Source organism: Suncus etruscus, chromosome 6 (genome assembly GCF_024139225.1).
Source record: "Suncus etruscus isolate mSunEtr1 chromosome 6, mSunEtr1.pri.cur, whole genome shotgun sequence".
NCBI lineage: Eukaryota > Metazoa > Chordata > Mammalia > Eulipotyphla > Soricidae > Suncus > Suncus etruscus.
Genome location: NC_064853.1, coordinates 4,233,407 through 4,253,445, shown reverse-complemented (window position 1 = coordinate 4,253,445; position 20,039 = coordinate 4,233,407). Strand labels below are relative to the sequence as shown.

At 50.7% G+C, this 20,039-nt stretch overlaps 1 protein-coding gene across 4 annotated transcripts in view; it reads left to right on the top strand.

Moving 5' to 3' along the window:
- The window catches only part of RERE (arginine-glutamic acid dipeptide repeats), a 249,354-nt gene that overhangs the window by 195,436 nt on the left and 33,879 nt on the right, over positions 1–20,039 (top strand). For 2 of the 4 annotated variants that reach the window (XM_049775275.1, XM_049775276.1), the window contains one exon: positions 7,159–7,239. In XM_049775275.1, coding sequence (XP_049631232.1) covers positions 7,159–7,239 — 81 coding nt within the window. Of the gene's footprint in view, positions 1–5,886; positions 5,898–5,941; positions 5,965–7,158; positions 7,240–20,039 lie in introns of those variants that run through there. The other 2 variants (XM_049775278.1, XM_049775277.1) reach the window with 2 other exon arrangements.

Sequence of the window (20,039 nt, the reverse complement as noted above, 5' to 3'; positions counted from 1 at the left end):
TGAATGCCGCTGGTGTGACCCAACACCCCCCTCCAAATAAATAAAATATAAACATCAGAGTACAAAGAAAACTTGGGCAGGAGAGGGGGGAGAGGCAGAGAGAGAAAGAATGGTATAGCTTGAAGTCATTCTAAATAGAACATACCAAATTGTAGTAAAAACCAAGTTTAGCAGTAAGTACTGTTTGCTCTTAGCTCACTATGTTAAAGCCAGGAATTAGGTGACTCTTGATGGTGAACTCAAGTGTTGGCCTAGTCATGGAAAACTAGCAATTTGTTTAGAAGCTGGGCTGAAATTATGTAATGTGATTGAGTTGCCTCTTACTCTGCAATGGAAATCATGTAAAATACACACCTATCAAATTAAAACTTAAAGTTACTTTTCTTTCTCTTTTCTTGGTTTTATTTTTGGTGTTATAGAACATAACCAGTGGGCTCGGTATTGCAGTGTGTGCAAGTACCTTAACCCTTGTACTATTTCTCTTACTACAAAATTTTTTGTACCTTTTTTTTGGGGGGGGGGTTTGGGCCACACCCAGTGACGCTCAGGGGTTACTCTTGGCTATGCGCTCAGAAGTCGCTCCTGGCTTGGGGGGACCATATGGGATGCCAAGGGATCGAACCGAGGTCCATCCTAGGCTAGCGCTGGCAAGGTAGACACCTTACCTCTAGCGTCACCTCACTGGCCTTAATTTTTTGTACCTTTTTTTGGGGGGGGAGGGATGGCTGTTCTGCAGTGCTCAGGGCTTACTACCAGTCTTTGCTCAGGGATTACTGAAGTGCTGGGGATCAAGCCCAGGTTAGTTACATGCAAGGCAAACTCCCTACCAGCATCTCTCTCTCCAACTTTATATAATTTTTATTTTTTTATTTTTTTTAGTTTTTGGGCCACATCCGATGACACTCAGGGGTTACTCCTGACTTTGTGCTCAAAAATTGCTCCTGGCTTGGTGGACCATATGGGACACCTGGAGATTGAACCATGGTCCGACCTAGGCTAGTGAGGGCAAGGCAGATACCTAGCCACTTGCACCACCGCTCTGGCCCCTAATTTTTTGTGTGTGTGTGTGTGTGTGTGTGTGGTTTTTGGGTCACACCCAGCAGTGCTCAGGGGTTACTCCTGGCTCCAGGCTCAGAAATTGCTCCTGGCAGGCACGGGGGACCATATGGAACGCCAGGATTTGAACCGATGACCTTCTGCATGAAAGGCAAACGCCTTACCTCCATGCTATCTCTCCGGCCCCGGCCCCTAATTTTTATTCTTTTAAAAATGTTATTCTTTCAAAAACGTGTTTTATTTAGAAATTTGGAGGAAGGGGAAGGAAAGAGAGAAAAAGAAATACATTTCAGAGAGACTGCGCGGGCTTCTCCAAAGACTGAGAGCTGCGGTGCTCATCCCAGCATGAAAGGCAGGAAGCCCACATATCAGGAGGGAAGATTCGGGCCACTTGTGATTGGCCATCATGGACTCAGGCAACACTTGTGTGTGGCAGTGACACATGGGCCAGGGAGCGTATGTGCGCCCATCATTTTTGTTGAAATTTTTGTCATCCCTTGTTTGATAGGCCACATCCCAATAGTCCTCAGGAACTATTCCTGGCTCAGTGCTCAGGAGTCACCCCTAGAGATGTTCAGAGAACCTTATGTGGTGCCAGGGATTGAACTGGCATCAGCTATATGCAGAGCAAGTGCCTTTATCCTGTATTCTCTCTCTATGGACCGTACTCCACTCCCCAATAACTCAGCAGACTCAATGTGGTACCAAGGATCAAACTATATCTATAGGTTCCTTTCCCCCATTTTTTAGTGTTTTTATTTGGGGGCTACATCTGACAGTGCTCAGTCAGGGCTTACACCTGGCTCTGTGTTCTTGGGTGGTAGGACTTGGGACCATGTGAAGTGCTGGGGATTAAACCCAGGTCAGCCATATGCAAGACAACATCCTACCTGCTGTACTTACTCTCCAGCCTCCCCCTTCCCCACACACATAATTTTTATGTCAAAGTACATTCAGTAAGTAAAAACTGGAGCACAATTATAAAACAAAGCAAAAGAAAAATTCTGACACAAATGCATTTCTGTTTACATTTTATGTCATCTCGTTGAGATTCAGAAATAAAAAAAACTTGTTTTCAGTCCTCGTGGCCCTTAGCTAGAGTGTTTTAGTGGCTGTGCTTCTGCTCTAGGTTTGGGGGTGTATGTATATAGTGGTTCGTGCCTATTTTCAATTTTGAGGACCTGGTTCCCATCCCCTGCGATGCAAAACAGAGCAGATTTTTGGAAAACAAATATCGAAGTGGAGAGATAGAACAGCAGGTAGGATGCTTGCCTTGCACAGAGCTGACCCTGATTTGATCTCTGGCGCCCTACCACCACCAAGCACCATTAGGAAAGATCCCTGAGTCAACAGCCAGGAGTACAACTTGGTGTGGCCCCAATAAAACAAAACAAATGAACAGAAAAACCAGATAGTGGTGTGGAAATGCACAGGGATCGGTGCAGAGCCGGGGTGACTTCCTCTTAAAGCACCCACTTTCCTTCTCTTCCTCTGGAATCCTAGCACCCTTTGTACATTTGGGGACAGACACACTAATGGACAGAGAACCCATTCATTAGGCTTTAAATTTCAGTAATGATAACAATATTACTGAACTTCAGAAATAAATGCTGGGGCCGGAGAGAGAGCATGAAGGGAAGGTGTTTGCCTTACATGCAGAAGGTTGATGGTTCGAATCCTGGCATCCCATATGGTCCCTCTGCCTGCCAGGAGCAATTTCTGAGCATTAGAGCCAGGAGTAACCCCTGAACTCTGCCATGTGTGACCCAAAAATTAAAAAAAAAAGAAAGAAATGCTTTAGAAACTTCACAGTATATGATTTTAAGTTGATAGTGGTTTGGGGTTCACACCCCACAAAGCTCAGGGGTTATTCCTGGCGCCACACTCGAGATCTCCTGGAGATGCTTGGGCAGGGAACATCTGGGGTGCAGGGGATTGAACCCAGCTTAGCCACATGCAAAGCAAACATCCTCCCTACTGTACTATCTCCCAGCGCCAATAGCATTAATTTTTAATTTAAAGTCTAAGGCTTTGTGGTCTTCCTTTTAAGAGCAGTGAATTAAGGGTGGAAACGTAAGACTCTAGTGACCTCCGCTTCCAACCCCGGAACATTGGCGAGATGCAGGTCTGTAGGTTAAACATTTTAACACATTGCCATGTTCTACTTATTAGCTGCCTTGAGTGTTTCTGTTTTAGAGGCTAAACCATAAAAGGTAAAGGCTCGTCCTGGGCGCAGGTGTCTTGCCAGTTTTGAGGCCTGTGGCTTTCTGTGGAGAATCAACAGTGGAGGCCGCTTGGAGCCTTGACTTCCCTCCTCGCAGCAGAGGTGCTTTTCAATTGATTGTGTTGTCATCACCAGATGGCAAATTGCGATTTCTGAAAAAAGTGATGGGGCCGGCGAGGTGGCGCTAGAGGTAAGGTGTCTGCCTTGCAAGCGCTAGCCAAGGAAGGACCTCAGTTCGATCCGCTGGCGTCCCATGTAGTCCCCCCTAGCCAGGGGCAATTTCTGAGCGCTTAGCCAGGAGTAACCCCTGAGCATCAAACAGGTGTGGCCCGAAAAAACAAAAAAAAAAAAGGAAAAAGTTATATTTTGAGACTGTCACACAAGTGTTCCCCGGGCATGAGCCATAGATCAGCCTCAGAAGTAGCTGTGGGACTCTTGACTTTTTAGAGTGGGGGAGCAGTGGCCATCACACTGGGATCTGATCCCACTTAATCTCACAGAATCTGGGTAACACATCTGCACCAAAGATTTGTGCAGATAGCTGGCGAGAGGAGGTATCTCATTTTGGAGTAGAAGAGACTTGACATAAATGAGAGGTGCACTGGTGGTAGACTGGTTGGAGGAGTAAGGAAGCTGTCTGTCCCAGAGTCTGGAGTCCGGAGCAGGGTGTGAAAGGTTGGCAGGAACTGTCCTGCAGGATCTGGAATACAGGGCCGAGGGCTACCCGGCACCACACAGAAGTAACTACAGAAGGTCCTGCTTGTGGGGGCCATGCAGGATGTGCAGGAGCCCAGGCTGAGTCTCTGTGCACAGTCACTCAATACAAGGAAGCCTCAGTCCCCAGCATTGAGCCAGGAGTAGCCTTCCCTCCAGAATAAAAAGGGGGGGGGGCTACTGGAATCTCAGTGATACTGCTGATCACAGCTGCAGGTGCTCTGACCAAGAATGCGCACTTTGGTGGGAGGGCTCTGGAGCACCAACCCCAGGAAAATTACAGCTCTAGCCTTGGGTGGTCTCTTGTAGCGCCAGCCGTTGCCAGGCCTGAGCTTAAAATCTGCCATTGTGTCTGGGTTATGGTGCCCCTGCTCCGGTACCTCAGCTTCCTTATCTGCAAAATGGAGATCATAAGGTACTTGATTCCAGGTTGTGAAGGTTTTGAATTAATATATGCAAGGCTCCTGGCCTTCCTAGGTAATCCCTAACTTTCAGTGGAGGATTTCATCCTTACCGGTGGGTGAGCTGGTCTGAACTCGAGGGTTCCTCCCCCACCTCCCCTGGTGTCTGGCTGCCCATTTCCTCCCCTTTGTTATGTAATGACTCTGCATCCATTATAAAGATCCCTGCTGCTTGTCTGAAACATCCCTCCCTTGTTGAATATTGTTGAGTGTGCCTAAAGTCTTAGGTACTGGAGTGGCCTGATAAGCCTGAATGGGGATGGCCTCTGGTGAGCTGGCCTCAGCCCCGCAGGCATGGCCACTGCATTGGCTGGAGCTGTCAGTTGTTCCTGCAACCTTCTCTCCTGGCCAGGCCTAAGACCACAGCTCCTCTGCAACCCGATCCCCTCCGCCTCTTATCTGCTGGCTCTCCCTTCTGCACAGCCTGTGCTCGGGCAGTTCCCAGAATATGCCCTGGCTCGCTCCTGGCCTTGAAGCCCTGCCGGAGCCCACTGGGCAGACCTGTGCTCTCCAGGTCAGCTTCCTCCAAGCCCTAACTCTGCAGAGCAAGTTGCTTCCTCCAGCCCCATCTTTGGCTTTTTCTTGGGGGGCTGGAGTTGGGTCTTTATCACCAGACCCTCTCCTTGAGGGTAGGGCAGGCGCCTTGCCCAGCTTCCCTTTGGACATGCTCTGCCCAGAACCCCGGAGCACCCTCTCATGTCTTTGATGAGCAAGGGACGTTTGCTTTCTTGGTGCTTGGGGGCCCCACCCTGCGGTGCTCCGAGGTTAGTCCTGGCTCTGCACCCCTGGCAGTGCCCTGCGGACCTTAGGGGACGCTGGGTTCAAGGAAAGTGCTCTCTGGGCTGTACTATTGTATTGCTCTGGCCCAGAAGGACTTTCTTTTCGTTTTGCCTTTGAGCCACACCAGGCGATGCTCCGAACTCCTTCCTCTCCACGGCACTCAGGGATCACTCCAGGCGGTGCTCCGGGGAAGGGGGAGCCCCTCCGGGACGCCCGGTGGTAGGCAAGCGCCGCCCCAGCCGCTGCCCTCTCGCCCCGGCCCTGGAATTCCGGGCGCCTTTTCCCCCTAGGTAGGGCTCGCTGCTGCTTCATGTGCCGGGGCGAGCTCTCTCTGCTTGGCACTCGACGGACCTTCCGTCCAGGATCTGCCCGGCCGCGATGACTCAGACGCAGACTCGGAGTCAGACCCGGGCGAGGGGCGAGGCGGGGGGACGCGGGGCCGGCGGCGGCGTGGGCGGATAGGCGCTGGCTGCCCGGGGAGCCGGAGCCGGAGCCGGCCGCGTCTGCCGGTCGGTCGGTCGGTCGGCCGGCCGGGCCGGTCTCGCCTCTCCTCGCCTCTCCTCCCCTCGCCTGTCCTGGCCTGGCCTCGCACCCGGGCAGGGGGAGGGCCCCTCGGCGGGCGCGCTGCGCTGCGCCGCGCCGCGCCGCGCCGCGCCGGGCAGGTGATTTATTGGCTGGGCCGGGGAGCTTCCGCGGCGGCGATCGAGTTGGGAAACGGCGCCCCGCGAGGTGCGGCTGCGGCCAGGCCGGGAGCGGCCGGAAGGGCCCGCGGGGGTTCGTCGCCGGGCGCGGGGCGGGCGGGCGTGCGGCCGGAGCTCAGCTGATCTGCCCCCGCGGACGGACGGCGGCTCCCTGGGCGCGGAGCGGCGGAGGCGGCGGCCTGGGAAGGGAAGAAGGGAAGGACGGAAGGAGGGAAGGGCCCGGCCCCGAGCCCGCGCCCTAGGTACGGCACGGCGCAAGTTTCTGCGCCTCCTGCCCGCCGGCCCCGGAGGAGGAGACGGACGCCGGGCCCGGGCGGGCGAGCCGGCCGCGGACCCGCCGCAGAACCCCGGGCGCCGCGGAGGCCGGCGGGCCGGCGGGCGGGCGGGCGGCGATCCAGGCCGCCTTTTGCAGCCGCCCGGGCCGCGCCGGGCTCTGCGCGCCCCGCTCCGGCCTCCTCCTCCCCCGGCGGCCCCGGCCCCGGCCCCAGCCCCAGCCCTTGGCCCCCGCGCCGCGGTCACACGCCGAGCCGCCCCCGCCCTGCGCTTTGTGGAGCCGGCCCGGCCCGGAGCGAGAGCGAGAGCGAGTGACAGGCCGGGCCGAGAGCCGCGCGTACCTGTGGCTCCGCGCCGGGGAGGGACGGAAGGGAAGGGAAGGGAAGCGAAGGAAGGAAAGAAGGAAGGAAGTGCCGCGGGCGGCTCGCTGCCCGGCCCGGAGACCGGGTGGCCACGGGCCGGAACAAAGTGAAAGTCCTGCCGGCTGCCCCAGGCGAGCTTGGGCTTCCCCTTCCCGGGAAGGACGGGACGCACAGCTCAGCTCGGCTCGGCTCGGCTCCTCGCGCCGCGGCGACTCGGCCGGTGCCCCGGGTGGGCTGGCTCGGGCCGACCCGGGCGCTCAGCCTGCGCGCGCCCCGCCGGGAAGCCCGTCCCCGGGCCGCTTCCTGCTTCCTTCCCGCCGACCCCGGAGCCCCGCGGGTGCTGCCCTCGGACCCCCGAGCCCGGCGCCTCCGCCTCCGCCTCCGCCTCCGGGCGCTGCGCGTCAGTCGGCCGGCCTCTCGGCCTGTCGGCCTGTCGGCGCGGGACGCGGCCCGGGCTGCCCTGCGCGGGTGCAGGCGGCTCCGCCGATCGATCGCAGTCTCGCGCTCGCTCCCCCCGGCCGAGCTCTGCTGACATCCTGTCTGGGCGCTGATTTCTCACGTCCCGTGTGTTGCTGCTCTCTCCGCAGAAGCGGTTCGTGAAGGGGCTCCGGCAGTACGGCAAGAACTTCTTCAGGATCCGCAAGGAGCTGCTCCCCAACAAGGAGACCGTGAGTACCTGGGACTTTTATGGAACCGGCGTCTCCCCCGGTCGCCTCTCCGCTCGCTCCAGGGAAATGGTTTCCTTTCCCGGCCGCAGTGCTGGGGCTGTGGGGACGCAGAGGAAGAAATCTGTGCCCTCTACTCCTTCGTTCGCTTTTCATCTTCGTTCCGATTTCAGCGCAATAACGAACAGATCACGCCAGAAGTGGCCTCGGGTCCCCGGGTGGGTTCACTTGAGAGGGTTGGGGGCTAAGCCACGCTTGACTTTCAGTACCGTGGCCGGAAGGAAATTAACGTTCTCTATTCCGGCTTCACTGACATTCCATCGGACAATAAAAGGGAGAGGTGTTGTAGGTCCTCGTACTTTTAAGGTTGTGCTTCAGTTAAGGTTGCTGTCTTCTGGACCCGATGGATTGCTGCACTTTCTATCGATTGATTTTTGTTTTGGTATTTGAGATCCACCTGGAGGTACTCAGGACTTACCACTCAAAGTGCTGGGCGTCATGTGTGGTGCCTGGGACCGAACCTGGGTCAGCTGTGGCCAGGCAAGGGCCTTCCTTGCTGTACTGTCTAGCCTGGTGATGGTGTGGTGTGGTGTGTGTGTGTGTGTGTGTGTGTGTGTGTGTGTGTGTGTGTGTGTGTGTGTGTGTGTGTGTGTGTGTGTGTCAGTTTTTATTGAACAGATTCTTTTTTTTTTTTTTTTTTTTTTTTTTGTGGTTTTTGGGTCACACCAGCAGTGCTCAGGGATTTTTTCTGGCTCCGTGCTCAGAAATTGCTCCTGGCAGGCACAGCGGACCATATGGGACGCCAGGATTCGAACTGATGACCTTCTGCATGAAAGGTAAACGCCTTACCTCCATGCTATCTCTCCGGCCCCTATTGAACAGATTCTTAAACAGTGCCTTAAAGAAGTCTTTAAAAATTACTCTTGAGGGGTTGGAGAGGTGACGCTAGAAGTAAGTTGTCTGCCTTTCAAGCGCTAGGGTAGGACGTCCCGCTGTTCGATCCCCCCAAGCCAGGACCGATTTCTGAGCGCATAGTCAGGAGTAAGTAACCCCGAGCATCAAACGGGTGTGGCCCCAAAACCAAAAAAAAATAAAAATTACTTTTGAGGGGCCAGAGTAATAGTACACTGGATAGAGCGTTTGCTTTGCATGCTGCGGACCCGGGTTTGATCCACTGCATCCCATATGGTCCCCTGAACCTGCCAGGAGGGATTTCGAAACATAGAGCCAGGAGGAACCCCTGAGCACCTCTGGGTGTGGCCCAAAAAGCAATCCAAACAAATTACTCTTGCTATTTCACAATGCTGAGAATCTGATCTGATGACTATTGTTGGAATATCTTGGCTGGGGGTTGCTGAAGTCCTTGGTACCCAGGAGAGGTGCCAGCGAGAAGTTGTCTCCTTCATCTGCTATCTCTACAGGTGGTACTGGGAGGGCCGGGAGCAGAAACCCCTTGCCTGAGGAGGGAGGCAACCATCTTCCTGGGCTGCAGAACTCAGCCACCAGAAGTACTCTGAGGGCTTTGGGGAAGGGGTGTGAATTTCGTCTCCCACGTGGTGGAAGGACATTTCCTATGAGGAGGAAAGGAGGCTTTGATGAAGGAAATTCCTTTTTTATTTTGGCTTTTGGTAAAGCTCAGGGGTTCCTCCTGGCTATGCACTCAGAAATCACTCCTGTCTTGGGGACGCCTGCAATCGAACCGAACGGACTGAGGTCCATCCTGTGGCCTTGCAAACAGTCAACCAGGTTCAACCCTCAGCATCCCATCTGGTCCTCCAAGCCTGCCAGGATTGATTTCTGAGCTCAGAGCCAGGAGGAACCCCTGTGCACCACCAGGTATGGCCCCCCAAAAGGCAAAAATTCTTTATAGAACTTCTTCCCCCTTTGGGGGCTGTGTAGAGGTAGGGACACACTAGGTTCACTTCTGGCTCTGCTCATAGGAATCACTCTTGACAGGGCCCAGGAAACCATATGGGGTACCAGGAATTGAACCAGTGTCCACTTTTTGCAAAGCAAGCACCCTGCCCTCTGTAACATCTTTTTTCCCCTGTCTTGATTATCTTTGAATTTTAGTTTTCTAATTTGAGGGGTTTCTTTTTGTTTTATTTTTGTTTGTTTTGCTTTTTTTGTTTGTTTGGTTTTTGGATGACACCAAAAGAGCTCAGGGGTTACTCCTGGCTCTATACTCAGAAATCGCTCCTGGCAGGCTTGGCGGACCATATGGAATGCTGGGATTCGAACCACTGTCCTTCTGCATGCAAGGCAAATGCCCTACCTCCATGATTCTCTCCAGCCCCAGTTTTCTAATTTGAGTGTTTATTGTGGTTTTTTGTTTCTCTGTTTCTGGTTTTTTGGATCATACCCAGCAGCACTCAGGTTACTCCTTGCTCTGTGCTCAGAAATCGTCCCTGGCAGGCTCAGGGGACCATATGGGTTGCCAGGAATCCAACCAAAGTTCATCAGGTTTGGCTGCGTGCAAGGCAAATGTTCTATTGCTCAGCCCCTATTGATTTATCTTTTTTTTTTTTTTTTGTGGTTTTTGGGTCACACCCGGCAGTGCTCAGGGGTTACTCCTGGCTCCATGCTCAGAAATTGCTCCTGGCAGGCACAGGGGACCATATGGGACGCTGGGATTCGAACCGATGACCTCTTGCATGAAAGGCAAACGCTTTACCTCCATGCTATCTCTCCAGCCCCCATGATTTATCTTTTTTTATCTTTTTTTTTTTCTTTTTTTTTTTTCGGTTTTTCGGCCACACCCGTTTGGTGCTCATGGGTTACTCCTGGCTAAGTGCTCAGAAATTGCCCCTAGCTTGGGGGGACCATATGGGACGCCGGGGATCAAACCGTGGTCCTGTTTTTGGCTAGCACTTGCAAGGCAGATACATTACCTCTAGCGCCACTTCACCGGCCCCTATTGATTTATCTTTAATTTTAATTGATGTTATTAAAAATTAAGTTTCTGGAGTTGGCGTTGTGTTTTTGTATGGTATCTTCAGAACAACAGCTCTTAGTGGCTAAGAAGGGAGCTAAGACTTGTTTTAATTAGCCAATCATAATTAGATTAAAATTTTAATATTTAGATATACAGAGATGGTTTTAAAAAGAACTTAGGGGGGGCTGGTGCCCAAGCCAGGAGCGACTTCTGAGCGCATAGCCAGGAGTAACCCCTGAGCGTCACGGGGTGTGGCCCCAAAAAAAAGAACTTAGGGGTCAGAAAGAATACAGTAGATAGGGTGCTTGCCTCTTATGTTGTCTAACCCAGGTTAGATCCCAGCACCCCATAAACTCTTGCAAGCACCAACAGGAATGATTCCTGAGTGCAGAGCCAGGAGTAAACCCTGAACACTACTAAGTATGGCCCCATAACCAGTGAATAAAGACTTTACAGACATTAAAATATATTATGTAATAACTATATTTATTTGGCTGGTTCCAGAACAGATTGGAAAAGTTTTTTTTGTTTGTTTGTTTGTTTTTTTTTTTTTTTTGGGTCACACCTGGCTTTGATCCTAGCAGCTAGCACCTCTTCTGGATACCAACCAGTGCTCAGGGGTTACTCCTGGCTCTACAGTCAGAAATCACACCAGCAGGCTCGGGGGACCATATGGGATGCCAGAATTTGAACCATTGTCCTGCAAGCAAATGCCCTACCGCTGTGCTATTTCTCAGCATCCCAGATTGGAAATTATTTAGTGTGGATCAGTGAAAAGCAATTTTTTGTGGTGCCAGGAATTGAATCTAGGGCCTCACACTTCCCTGTGTGTGCTGTCACAACCTCAATCCTAGAAACCTTGAAGTTTCTTTTTTTTTTTTTTTTTTTTAAATCGGGTCATACTCAGCATCGCTCAGGGGTTTCTGTGTGGAAAGCTGGGGTCAGGTGCATGCAAGGCAAGTGCTCTACCCACTGTACTCTCTCTCTCTCCAGCCCTAAAGCCTTTACGTTTTTAAAGATTTCCGTTATTTGAAGTTGTACTTTGAGAATTGAAGGTGCTATGGGTTGAGGTAGCCCAGAGAGCCAGATGTCCCAGGTTCGCTGCAGGCTCTTTCCAGGCTACCACCTCCTAGTGGGACCCAAAACCCCATGCATAGGAATTTTGGTAACACAAATATCTGTGAGTAGAGTTGACCCGATTCATAGGCCAGATTATAACCCTCCCACTCAAATTTTATCTGCTCCTGTGCTCTACTAAGTTTCCAACCGGTGAAGATTTTTGATACAAGAAATTATTCAACAATTATTTTTCTTTTTTTTTTTTAGGCCACACCCATTTGATGCTCAGGGGTTACTCCTGGCTAAGAGCACAGAAAATGCCCCTGGCTTGCGGGGGACCATATGGGACTCCGGGGGATCGAACCGTGGTCCTTTCCTTGGCTAGCGCTTGCAAGGCAGATACCTTACCTCTAGGGCCACCTCGCCGGCCCCTCTTTTCTCTTTTTTTTTTTTGGTTTTTGGGCCACACCCGTTTGATGCTCAGGGGTTACTCCTGGCTATGTGCTCAGAAATCGCCCCTGGCTTGGGGGGACCATATGGGACGCCGGGGGATCGAACCGCGGTCCTTCCTTGGCTAGCGCTTGCAAGGCAGACACCTTACCTCCAGCGCCACCTACCCGGCCCCCTCTTTTCTCTTTTTTAAATAGCAAAATTAAACTTTCCTTTTAAGTCTTTTGAGCATTTGGAAATGCAGACATTTTTATCTAGCAGTTTATTTCCCTCTGGAAATTTACCTGAATTACTTTTATGTCTGTACTGTATACCAGTGGCAGTTACCAGGCCATACCTGGGGAGCTAAGGGGTAGGGTAGATCCCAAGTGGGAGGACAGAATGGGGAGCCACATGCTCAGAGCTAGGTATTAGGTAAATTAGGAATTTTCTCTAAAGCAAAGTATGCACTCAGCCCTTTGAGCTGCATCTTGCTAGCCTCAGAAGAGCCTTTAAGGGTCTTGTTTCTGTTTCTTTGTTTTGGGGTGCCATACCTGGCAGTCCTCAAGGTACCAAAAGTAGGGGTGATTGAACCGGGGTCATCATGCATGGCAGCACCCCCCTCCCCCTGTACTATCGCCCTGGCCCTTTGTTTCTGATATTTTTCTTGTTCTTGTTGACAATGTCTCTGACACACCGTATGACAGCAAAGTTCTTGATGCTTCAGATATTTGACTGCCCCAGGTACCTCTTTCTTGGCCCCTTCCCCTGATCAGCTGCTAGCTCCTGACTGTTGGCATGGAGGGTGTGTTGGTATCCTGCTTTCCATTGCAGAGCTGAGGATTGGTAGGAGAGTGAATCTATAAGCCTTCTAATCAGCTGGGAGAGGCACTCATTTTCCTTATCAGCACTGTGGAGGTAATCATTCACTACTTGGAGGGAAGGGAGAACAAAGGTTGTTTTTAAATTTTCCTGCAGAAGATGAGAGAAATTGCAGGTACCAGTGTTCATGGTTCAGCACTTCCTTGGTAGAGATTCTCAAATGGCCAGGCTTTTTTAAAAGAAAACTCTTCTAATCTCGATTCTCATTTATTTTTGTCTTTTGGGCCATACCCAGTGATGCTCAGGGGTTACTCCTGGCTATATGCTCAGAAATCGTTCCTGGCTTGAGGTACCATCTGGGACACCGGGAGATCGAACCTCGGTCCGTCCTGGGTCAGCCGTGTGCATGGCAAACACCCTATCACTGCACCATCGTTCCGCCCCTCGATCCTCTTCTCATTACCAGAACTATGAAGTCCTTTCTTCACTATCCTCAGATTTGAGAAGGGTGTCTGCATCCAAAGGAACGTGCCCGGTTGGGCCGGCCTGTGCTATCTTGGCCTTAGCAGTAACCGGAGAACAAGCATGTTTCCTAACTACGGCTTGCTTGGGGCTGCTGATCCTTTGGAAATCAGGTCAATTTCTTACAAAGGCTGGGAAACGATTTCCACTAAGTGGTGTTTCCCAGCAGGAGAAGGGCCTTTTTGTCTGTTTGGTTTTGGCTCCTACTCGGTGGTGCTTGGGATCCCTTCTGGCTTCGCAGCTTGGGGACTCTTATGGGCTACAGAGGATCAAACCTTGGGTTGCTAGCAAGGCAAGCACACTTTACTCAGTCCACTCTCTCTGACCTCTGCTGACACTTTCCAACTTTGGGAACTTAGACATTAAAAGGAGAGTGATTTTTCCCTATGTCTGTAAAATATACTTCCTACCCCTTAAAATTGTTCTGAGAATTTAAATGAAATGCATAGTATTTATAAAGAGTTATCAAAACACTTAAAAGCCATTGTTCTTCAAGACCTGCTTCTGGTCTCACATAACTAAGTACTATCACAAATACTTTCATTAAAAACTATATTAAATTGGAGTGATAGCACAGTGATAGGGCATTTGCTTTGCACACAGCTGACCCAGGGCGGACCTGGTTCTGTTACCCAAGTTCAATTCCCAACATCCCATATGGTTCGCCAAGCCTGTCAGGAGCGATTTCTGAGCACAGAGCCAGGAGTAACCCCTGAGCAGTGCCGGGTATGTTCCAAAACAGCTCCCCCACTCCAAAAAAACAAAAACAAAAAAAAAACCCTACATTAAATCGGTGTAAAAGAAGTTAACTATTTTCTTTTAAGTTAAACCTTTTTGTGTGATTGAGGTTTTTTTGTCTGTTTGTATTGGAGGCCACATCCAATAGTGCTCAGGGCTTCCTCTTGGCTTGTGCTCAAAGGTGGTGCTGGGGGACCCTAGGGGTTGCTGGGATTGAACCCAGGTCAGCTAGCTGAGTGCAGGGCAGGCGCCCCCTCACTGTTGATTTCATTCTGGCCTCTTGAGTTTACTTTATCAGAGGCATGAGTATAGCCTGGTGAGGAATCTTTGCCCGGCGCCTCACACCAGAGACTGCTATATCTCTTCTCTGTCAGTTTGGCCTGAACCACAACTGCATCTTGGGTATTGGTCTGTCTGTACAAATTGCAGGGGGTGGGAGGGCAGACAGTACAGAGTTGAAGGTGCATGCCCGGCAGTGTAACTGATCCTGGTTTGATCCCTGTAACCCCCCTCTGGTTTCCTGGGCATCTCAAGGAATCATGCCTGAGCACTGAGCCAGGAGCTCCAGAATATCCTGGGTAGGCATGGCTGCCGCTCTCCCTCCTCCAAAAGCAAAAGCTGGCTCCTAGTTGAGGCTCTGATGGGTGGGGGGTGGTGGAGCTGCTCTTAGACTGTGCTGTGTGTTGGGTTGATAAATTACCTGATCCTTAATGTTGAAGTGGTGCCTGGAGACTGAGAAGAGTCGGATCTTAACCACAAGGCAGGAACCCATACCAGAAGCAAGACGAGTCATGTGTGTCCCCCAAAGAAGTCTTCATTTGATTGCTCTGCACATTGCTGCTGTTTCTTCAAAATCATAAAGTGATTGGGTCAGACACAGTTCAGAGGGTGAGGCACTGGGCTGCATGTGGCCAGTCCAGGTTCAGCCCCTAGTATCCCATGATGTTCCTCCAGGATCAGTCGTCCTCAAACTATGGCCTGCAGGCCACATATTGTATTTTTTTTTGTTTGTTTGTTTGTTTTGGTTTGGTTTGGTTTTTGGTTTTTGGGCCACACCCGGTGACGCTCAGGGGTTACTCCTGGCTACGTGCTCAGAAGTCGCTCCTGGCTTGGGGGACCATATGGGATGCCGGGGGATCGAACCGCGGTCCATTCAAGGGCGGTTCGTCCAAGGCTAGCTCAGGTAAGGCAGGCACCTTACCTCTAGCGCCACTGCCCGGCCCCCACATATTGTATTTGTATCTGTTTTGTTTCTTCATTGCAAAATGAGACATATGCAGTGTGCATAAGAATTCGTTCATAAGTTTTGTTTTTACTATAGTCAGACCCTCCAATGGCCTGAGGGACAGTGAACTGGCCCCCTGTTTAAAAAGTTTGAGGATCCCTGCTCCAGATGAAAACCTGGGCAGCGGATCCAGAGCAATAGCACAGCGGGTAGGGTGCTTGCCTTGCCCAGGGTTACCTGGGCTCAATCTCCAGCATCCCACATGGTCCTCTGAGGCTGCCAAGAGTGATTCCTGAGCACAGAGCCAGGTGTGGCCCCAAAGCCCCCCTTCCTAAGCACAGAGCCAGAATTCTGGTGTATGTATGCGGCCCAGAAACCCTAAAAAAAGAAATCACAGGATGACTGAAGAGCGGTGATGGCAGGCACTTGCCTTTCAAGCAGCTGACTGGTTTGATCCCCAGAACAGCACATGGTTCCTGAAGCACCAACAGGCAGGATTCCTCAGCACAAAGGCAGGAGTAAGCCCTGAGAACAGTGGGGTGTATGCTCTCCCTTCCCCCCCAAAAAAATCCACAAAATTTCCAGGTGATCACTGAGGTGTCAGTGGCATGCATCTTCATTGAGAACATTTCTGTGTTGTTTGAACCAAAGACTTGACATGTAGTATGATCTGTCTTCAGACCTGCCTGGTTGGGGCTAGGGCAACAGCGAGGCTTATTGAGCATTAGCCTCGCACAAGTCCACTTCGAATTTGATCCCTGTCACCCCATTAACGGTCCCCCAAGCCCACTAGGAGTGATTCCTGAGTTTAGACCCATGGTGTGTGGAACAGGTGGGGGTTATCAGGGCTTATGAGACGGTGTGATTTTAGCTGAGCACTGGGGAAAGGCAAGGTTTTTGACTTGTAGTTAGAAGAGGAGAGGAAAAAATCATGAGCACAGGCCAGAGATGGGCCAGTGGGAGCCGTTGCCACAGTCCCCTGACCCCCTTCCACCCCCCCACCATAGCCTATAGGATTCCAGGTTGTATCAGTTAGGCCTTGATGCAGTTTTAGGGTTCCTAGTCATATTTGGGGTGGGGGGGTCTCCTGTTTTGTCTGGAGTGTTTTTGTGGAGTCTCGAAGACTTTCCCAGAATAGAACTGAAAGTATCTAAGTGAAGTTACAAGAATGTTCTGAAGTAGGAGCAGAGCAGAGAAAAAGGCTCATGGGAGGCCCCCAGCAGGAGACTATAACAGGGGGACCCAAGTGCAACTTCGGTCTGGGTTGCTTACTTTCCTTTATCAAAGAAAAAGAGGTTTTAGTTAGAAAAATATGAGGAAAGAGCGGGGCCTGGGGAGATAGCACAGTGGTAGCACAGCCAACCCAGGACCAATGGTGGTTCGAATCCTGGTATTCCATAGGGTCCTCTGAGCCTGTCAGGGGTGATTTCTGAGCGCAGATCCAGGAGTAACTCCTGAATGCCGCCAAGTTTAACCCCTCCCCCCCAAAAAAGGTAAAAAATCTGAGGAAGGAGTTGATGTAAGGTGAGGAGAGAAGAAGGGTGTCAGTCCATGTTGGAGAGTGTCTGGCCTACAGCCAGCCAGTGTTGGGTGTGGCCATCTCATGTGGACAGGGCTACACATGTGTTCAGGCACCACATAAGCACCTCTTGATTTCAGACTGTTGAATATATGTCTTTTGGGGAGACTGAAGTGGTAGTACAGGGGCACACTGGCTTTACACTCATCCAACCCCCCAGGTTCAATCCTCAGCAATCTTCTGATCCCTGGAACCTGCCAAGAATAATCCCTGAGAACCACCAGATATGGCCCCAAAAACAAAAAAAGAAGAATGGAAAAAATGTCATCTTTAATTGGGGGGGGGGGGGCTGGGTTGTTGGAGTTGGAGACATTTTGTGGGTTTTATTGTTTTTTGTTTTTGTGTCACACAAATCGGCACTAAGGAGTCACTCCTGACTCTGCGCTCAGAAGTCGCTCCTGGGCTGGTAAGGGGGCGTGGGGGGGGGAACCTTATGGAATGCTGGGATTCGAACCAGTGTCCGTCCTGTGTTGGCCACGTGCAAGGCAAATATCTTATCATTATGCTATCGCTCTGACCCTGATAGTTTGTGTTTTAACTTTCAATGTAGGATAAAAAATATTAGGAATTTAGGGGCCAGAGAGATAGCATTGAGGTAGAGTGTTTGCCTTGCATGCAGAAGAACGCATGCATGCATCCCATATGGTCCCCTGAGCCTGCCAGGAGCAATTTCTGAGCATAGAGCCAGGAGTAACCCCTGAGCACTGCCGGGTGTGACCCCCAAAACCAACACAATAACAACAACAACAACAAATTAGGACTTTAAAGTTTATTTGATAAATAACACGAGACTCAACCATCTTTTCTCACCACATTTCTTTCTTGGGGGGAGGGGTTTGGTTTTTGGGCTATACCTGATGACGCTCAGGGGTTACTCATGGCCATGCACTCAGAAATCGCCCCTGGCTTGGGGGACCATCTGGGAGACGTCAGGGGACCAAAATGCAGTCCGTCCTAGGTTAGCACATGCAAGGCAAAACACCCTAGCACCTGTGCCACAGCTCCGGCCCTTTTTCCTTTATTATTTTTTAATTAAAGTGTTAAATCACTAATTACAAAATTATTCATGATTGCTCTTCAGGCATGCAACATTTCTTTTCCACTTGTTTTGCTGTTGGTATTGTTACTGTTATTTGTTTTTGTTATGGGGCCACTCCCCCACTGTGGTCAGGGGTTTACTCCTGGCTCTTGCACTCTGGAATCATTCCTGGCAGACAAGGCAAACCTTCCCTGCTTTTCTTTTTCTTTTTTTTTTTTAATTGGTTTTTGGGCCACACCCTGTGACGCTCAGGGGTTACTCCTGACTATGCGCTCAGAAGTTGCTCCTGGCTTCTTGGGGGACCATATGGGACGCCGGGGGATCGAACCGCGGTCCGTCCTAAGCTAGCGCAGGCAAGGCAGGCACCTTACCTCCAGCGCCACCGCCCGGCCCCTTCCCTGCTTTTCTAACCACATTTCTGTGATTGTACTAAGCATGTTTATAACCACTGAATAATCGTTCGTTCTTCAGGCATATTCTTTTTTTTTTTTTTTTTTTAACAGTCGTTGTGATTGAGTTTAAGTCCTACCATGTCCAATACCTATCTTCACCAGTGCACATTTCCCACCACCAGTGTTCCCAGCTTTCCTCCTGTCTTCCACCTGCAGGAAGACTCGGGGTAGGCACTCCCTCCACCATTGGGGAGGATTGCAGCAAAGGCAGAGAAGGGGCCACTCTGACAATTACCATTGGTGATACATATTTTGCATAGATCATATTCTTCCATCAAATGACAACATTTCTGCTGGGCATGAGAAATAATACAGTGTGGAAGGTACTTGCCTTGCACATAGTCATAGGTTCGATTCTTGGCATCTCATATGGTCCCCCAAGGCCTGCCAGAAGTGGTTCCCAAACACAGAGCCGGGAAGAAGCCGGGGGTACAGCTGGGTGTGGCCCCATATCAAACAAACAAAGAATAGTCGTTTTTTAGGTCTTGGAGAATGAGTAACCAAGAGGTTAAAAATAAGGCGCGTTCTGCATGAGCTTTCAGCATGAAGTTTTGTTTAACTTCAGATTATAACCTTTGATAAACTTTTTCTAGCCTCATTAATGCTTAATCTAATGTTGCATAACAAAGTGCGGACTTCCTGGAGAGTCTGTTACTGTTGGGCTACATACCAATGCCTGCCGGAGCTGCCAGTTCCAACAGAAACGGCTCCATGCGTGACCTGCTCCTGTGTGGTCCTTGGGCCTGCCTGCCGACTGTCTAGTGCTATTGGACTCTCTTGTCCAGAGAAAGTCTGTCATGCTATTGCAGACTCTAGGGCTAGGGCAGATGTGACCAGCTCCTGTGCTATTGGACTAGACCTGTATTTTACTAAGCGCCTTGGTAAGCCGAATGTGGCACCTACACCTACAGAAGAGCAAACTAGTAGGAGCAGGAATCTAAGCCTATATATTTCCAGTTCATTCTTTTTCTTTGTACTATTTGGGGGCCAGAGAGAGTTTGGCCCTGAGGTGCTGGCCTGTCACACAGTGGCGTGGGGCTCATCACCAGCATAGAACCCTGGCCAGGAATCAGCCTTGAGCTGTGAAGCCCAAGCATCAAAGCACTCTCCTGCTCAAGTTTTGAATGTTTTCGCTCTCAGACATGGTTTCATCTTCAGGTGACTCTGAAGTAAGCAAATGTGGGTTTGAACCTCCCTGCAGTTGTGTTGTTAGAGGGCTCGTTCCTGGCTTTCCAGCAAGGAATTGAACCAGGACTTGCCACAAGCAAGGCAAGTTTCTTATCTACTGTAGCTTGGCCCCATCTTTGAATTTCTTAGTACACTCCTCCCACTTCTTCCCCTTAGGAACATAATGTGGCTTCCATTTTTATTTTAAAGTAAGACTTGTCTGGTGGCTGGAGAGATAGTGCTTACTGCAGGTAGGTCTCTTGCCTTGCACTCAAGCCAGCTTCAGTCCCTAACATCCCATATGAATACCTTCCAAGGCCTTGCCTAAGAATGATCTCTTGAGTATCCCCAGGTGTGGTCCAACAACAAAATAAAAAAAGTACCGATGTCTGTCAAAGAGCTAACCGGACTTGAGTTTGACCCCAGCTGTAGTTGTGTAGCTGTTTTCAAAACTGATTCAGGGGCCGGAAATGATAGCACTTTGGGAAGGTCATTTACATGACTCAAGGCTGACCCTGATTCAACCTTCAGTATCTCATATGGTCCCCCAAGCCTGACAGAAGTAACCCTTGAACGTCACCAGGTGTGGCCCACAAACCAAATACATAAATAAAAATTGATTCAAACCTGATGGATATATCAGATGTTTGTTTTGTTTTGGGGCCATACCTGGTGATGTTCAGGAGTAAATCCTGGCTCTGCACTCAGGAATCACTCTTGGTGGGCTCAGGGGACTTACTATATGGGATGCCAGAGATTGAACCCACAGTGGCTGCGTTCAAGGCCAGCTCCCACCCCACAGTGCTCCAGCCCAGGATTTATCAGATTTTTAGATT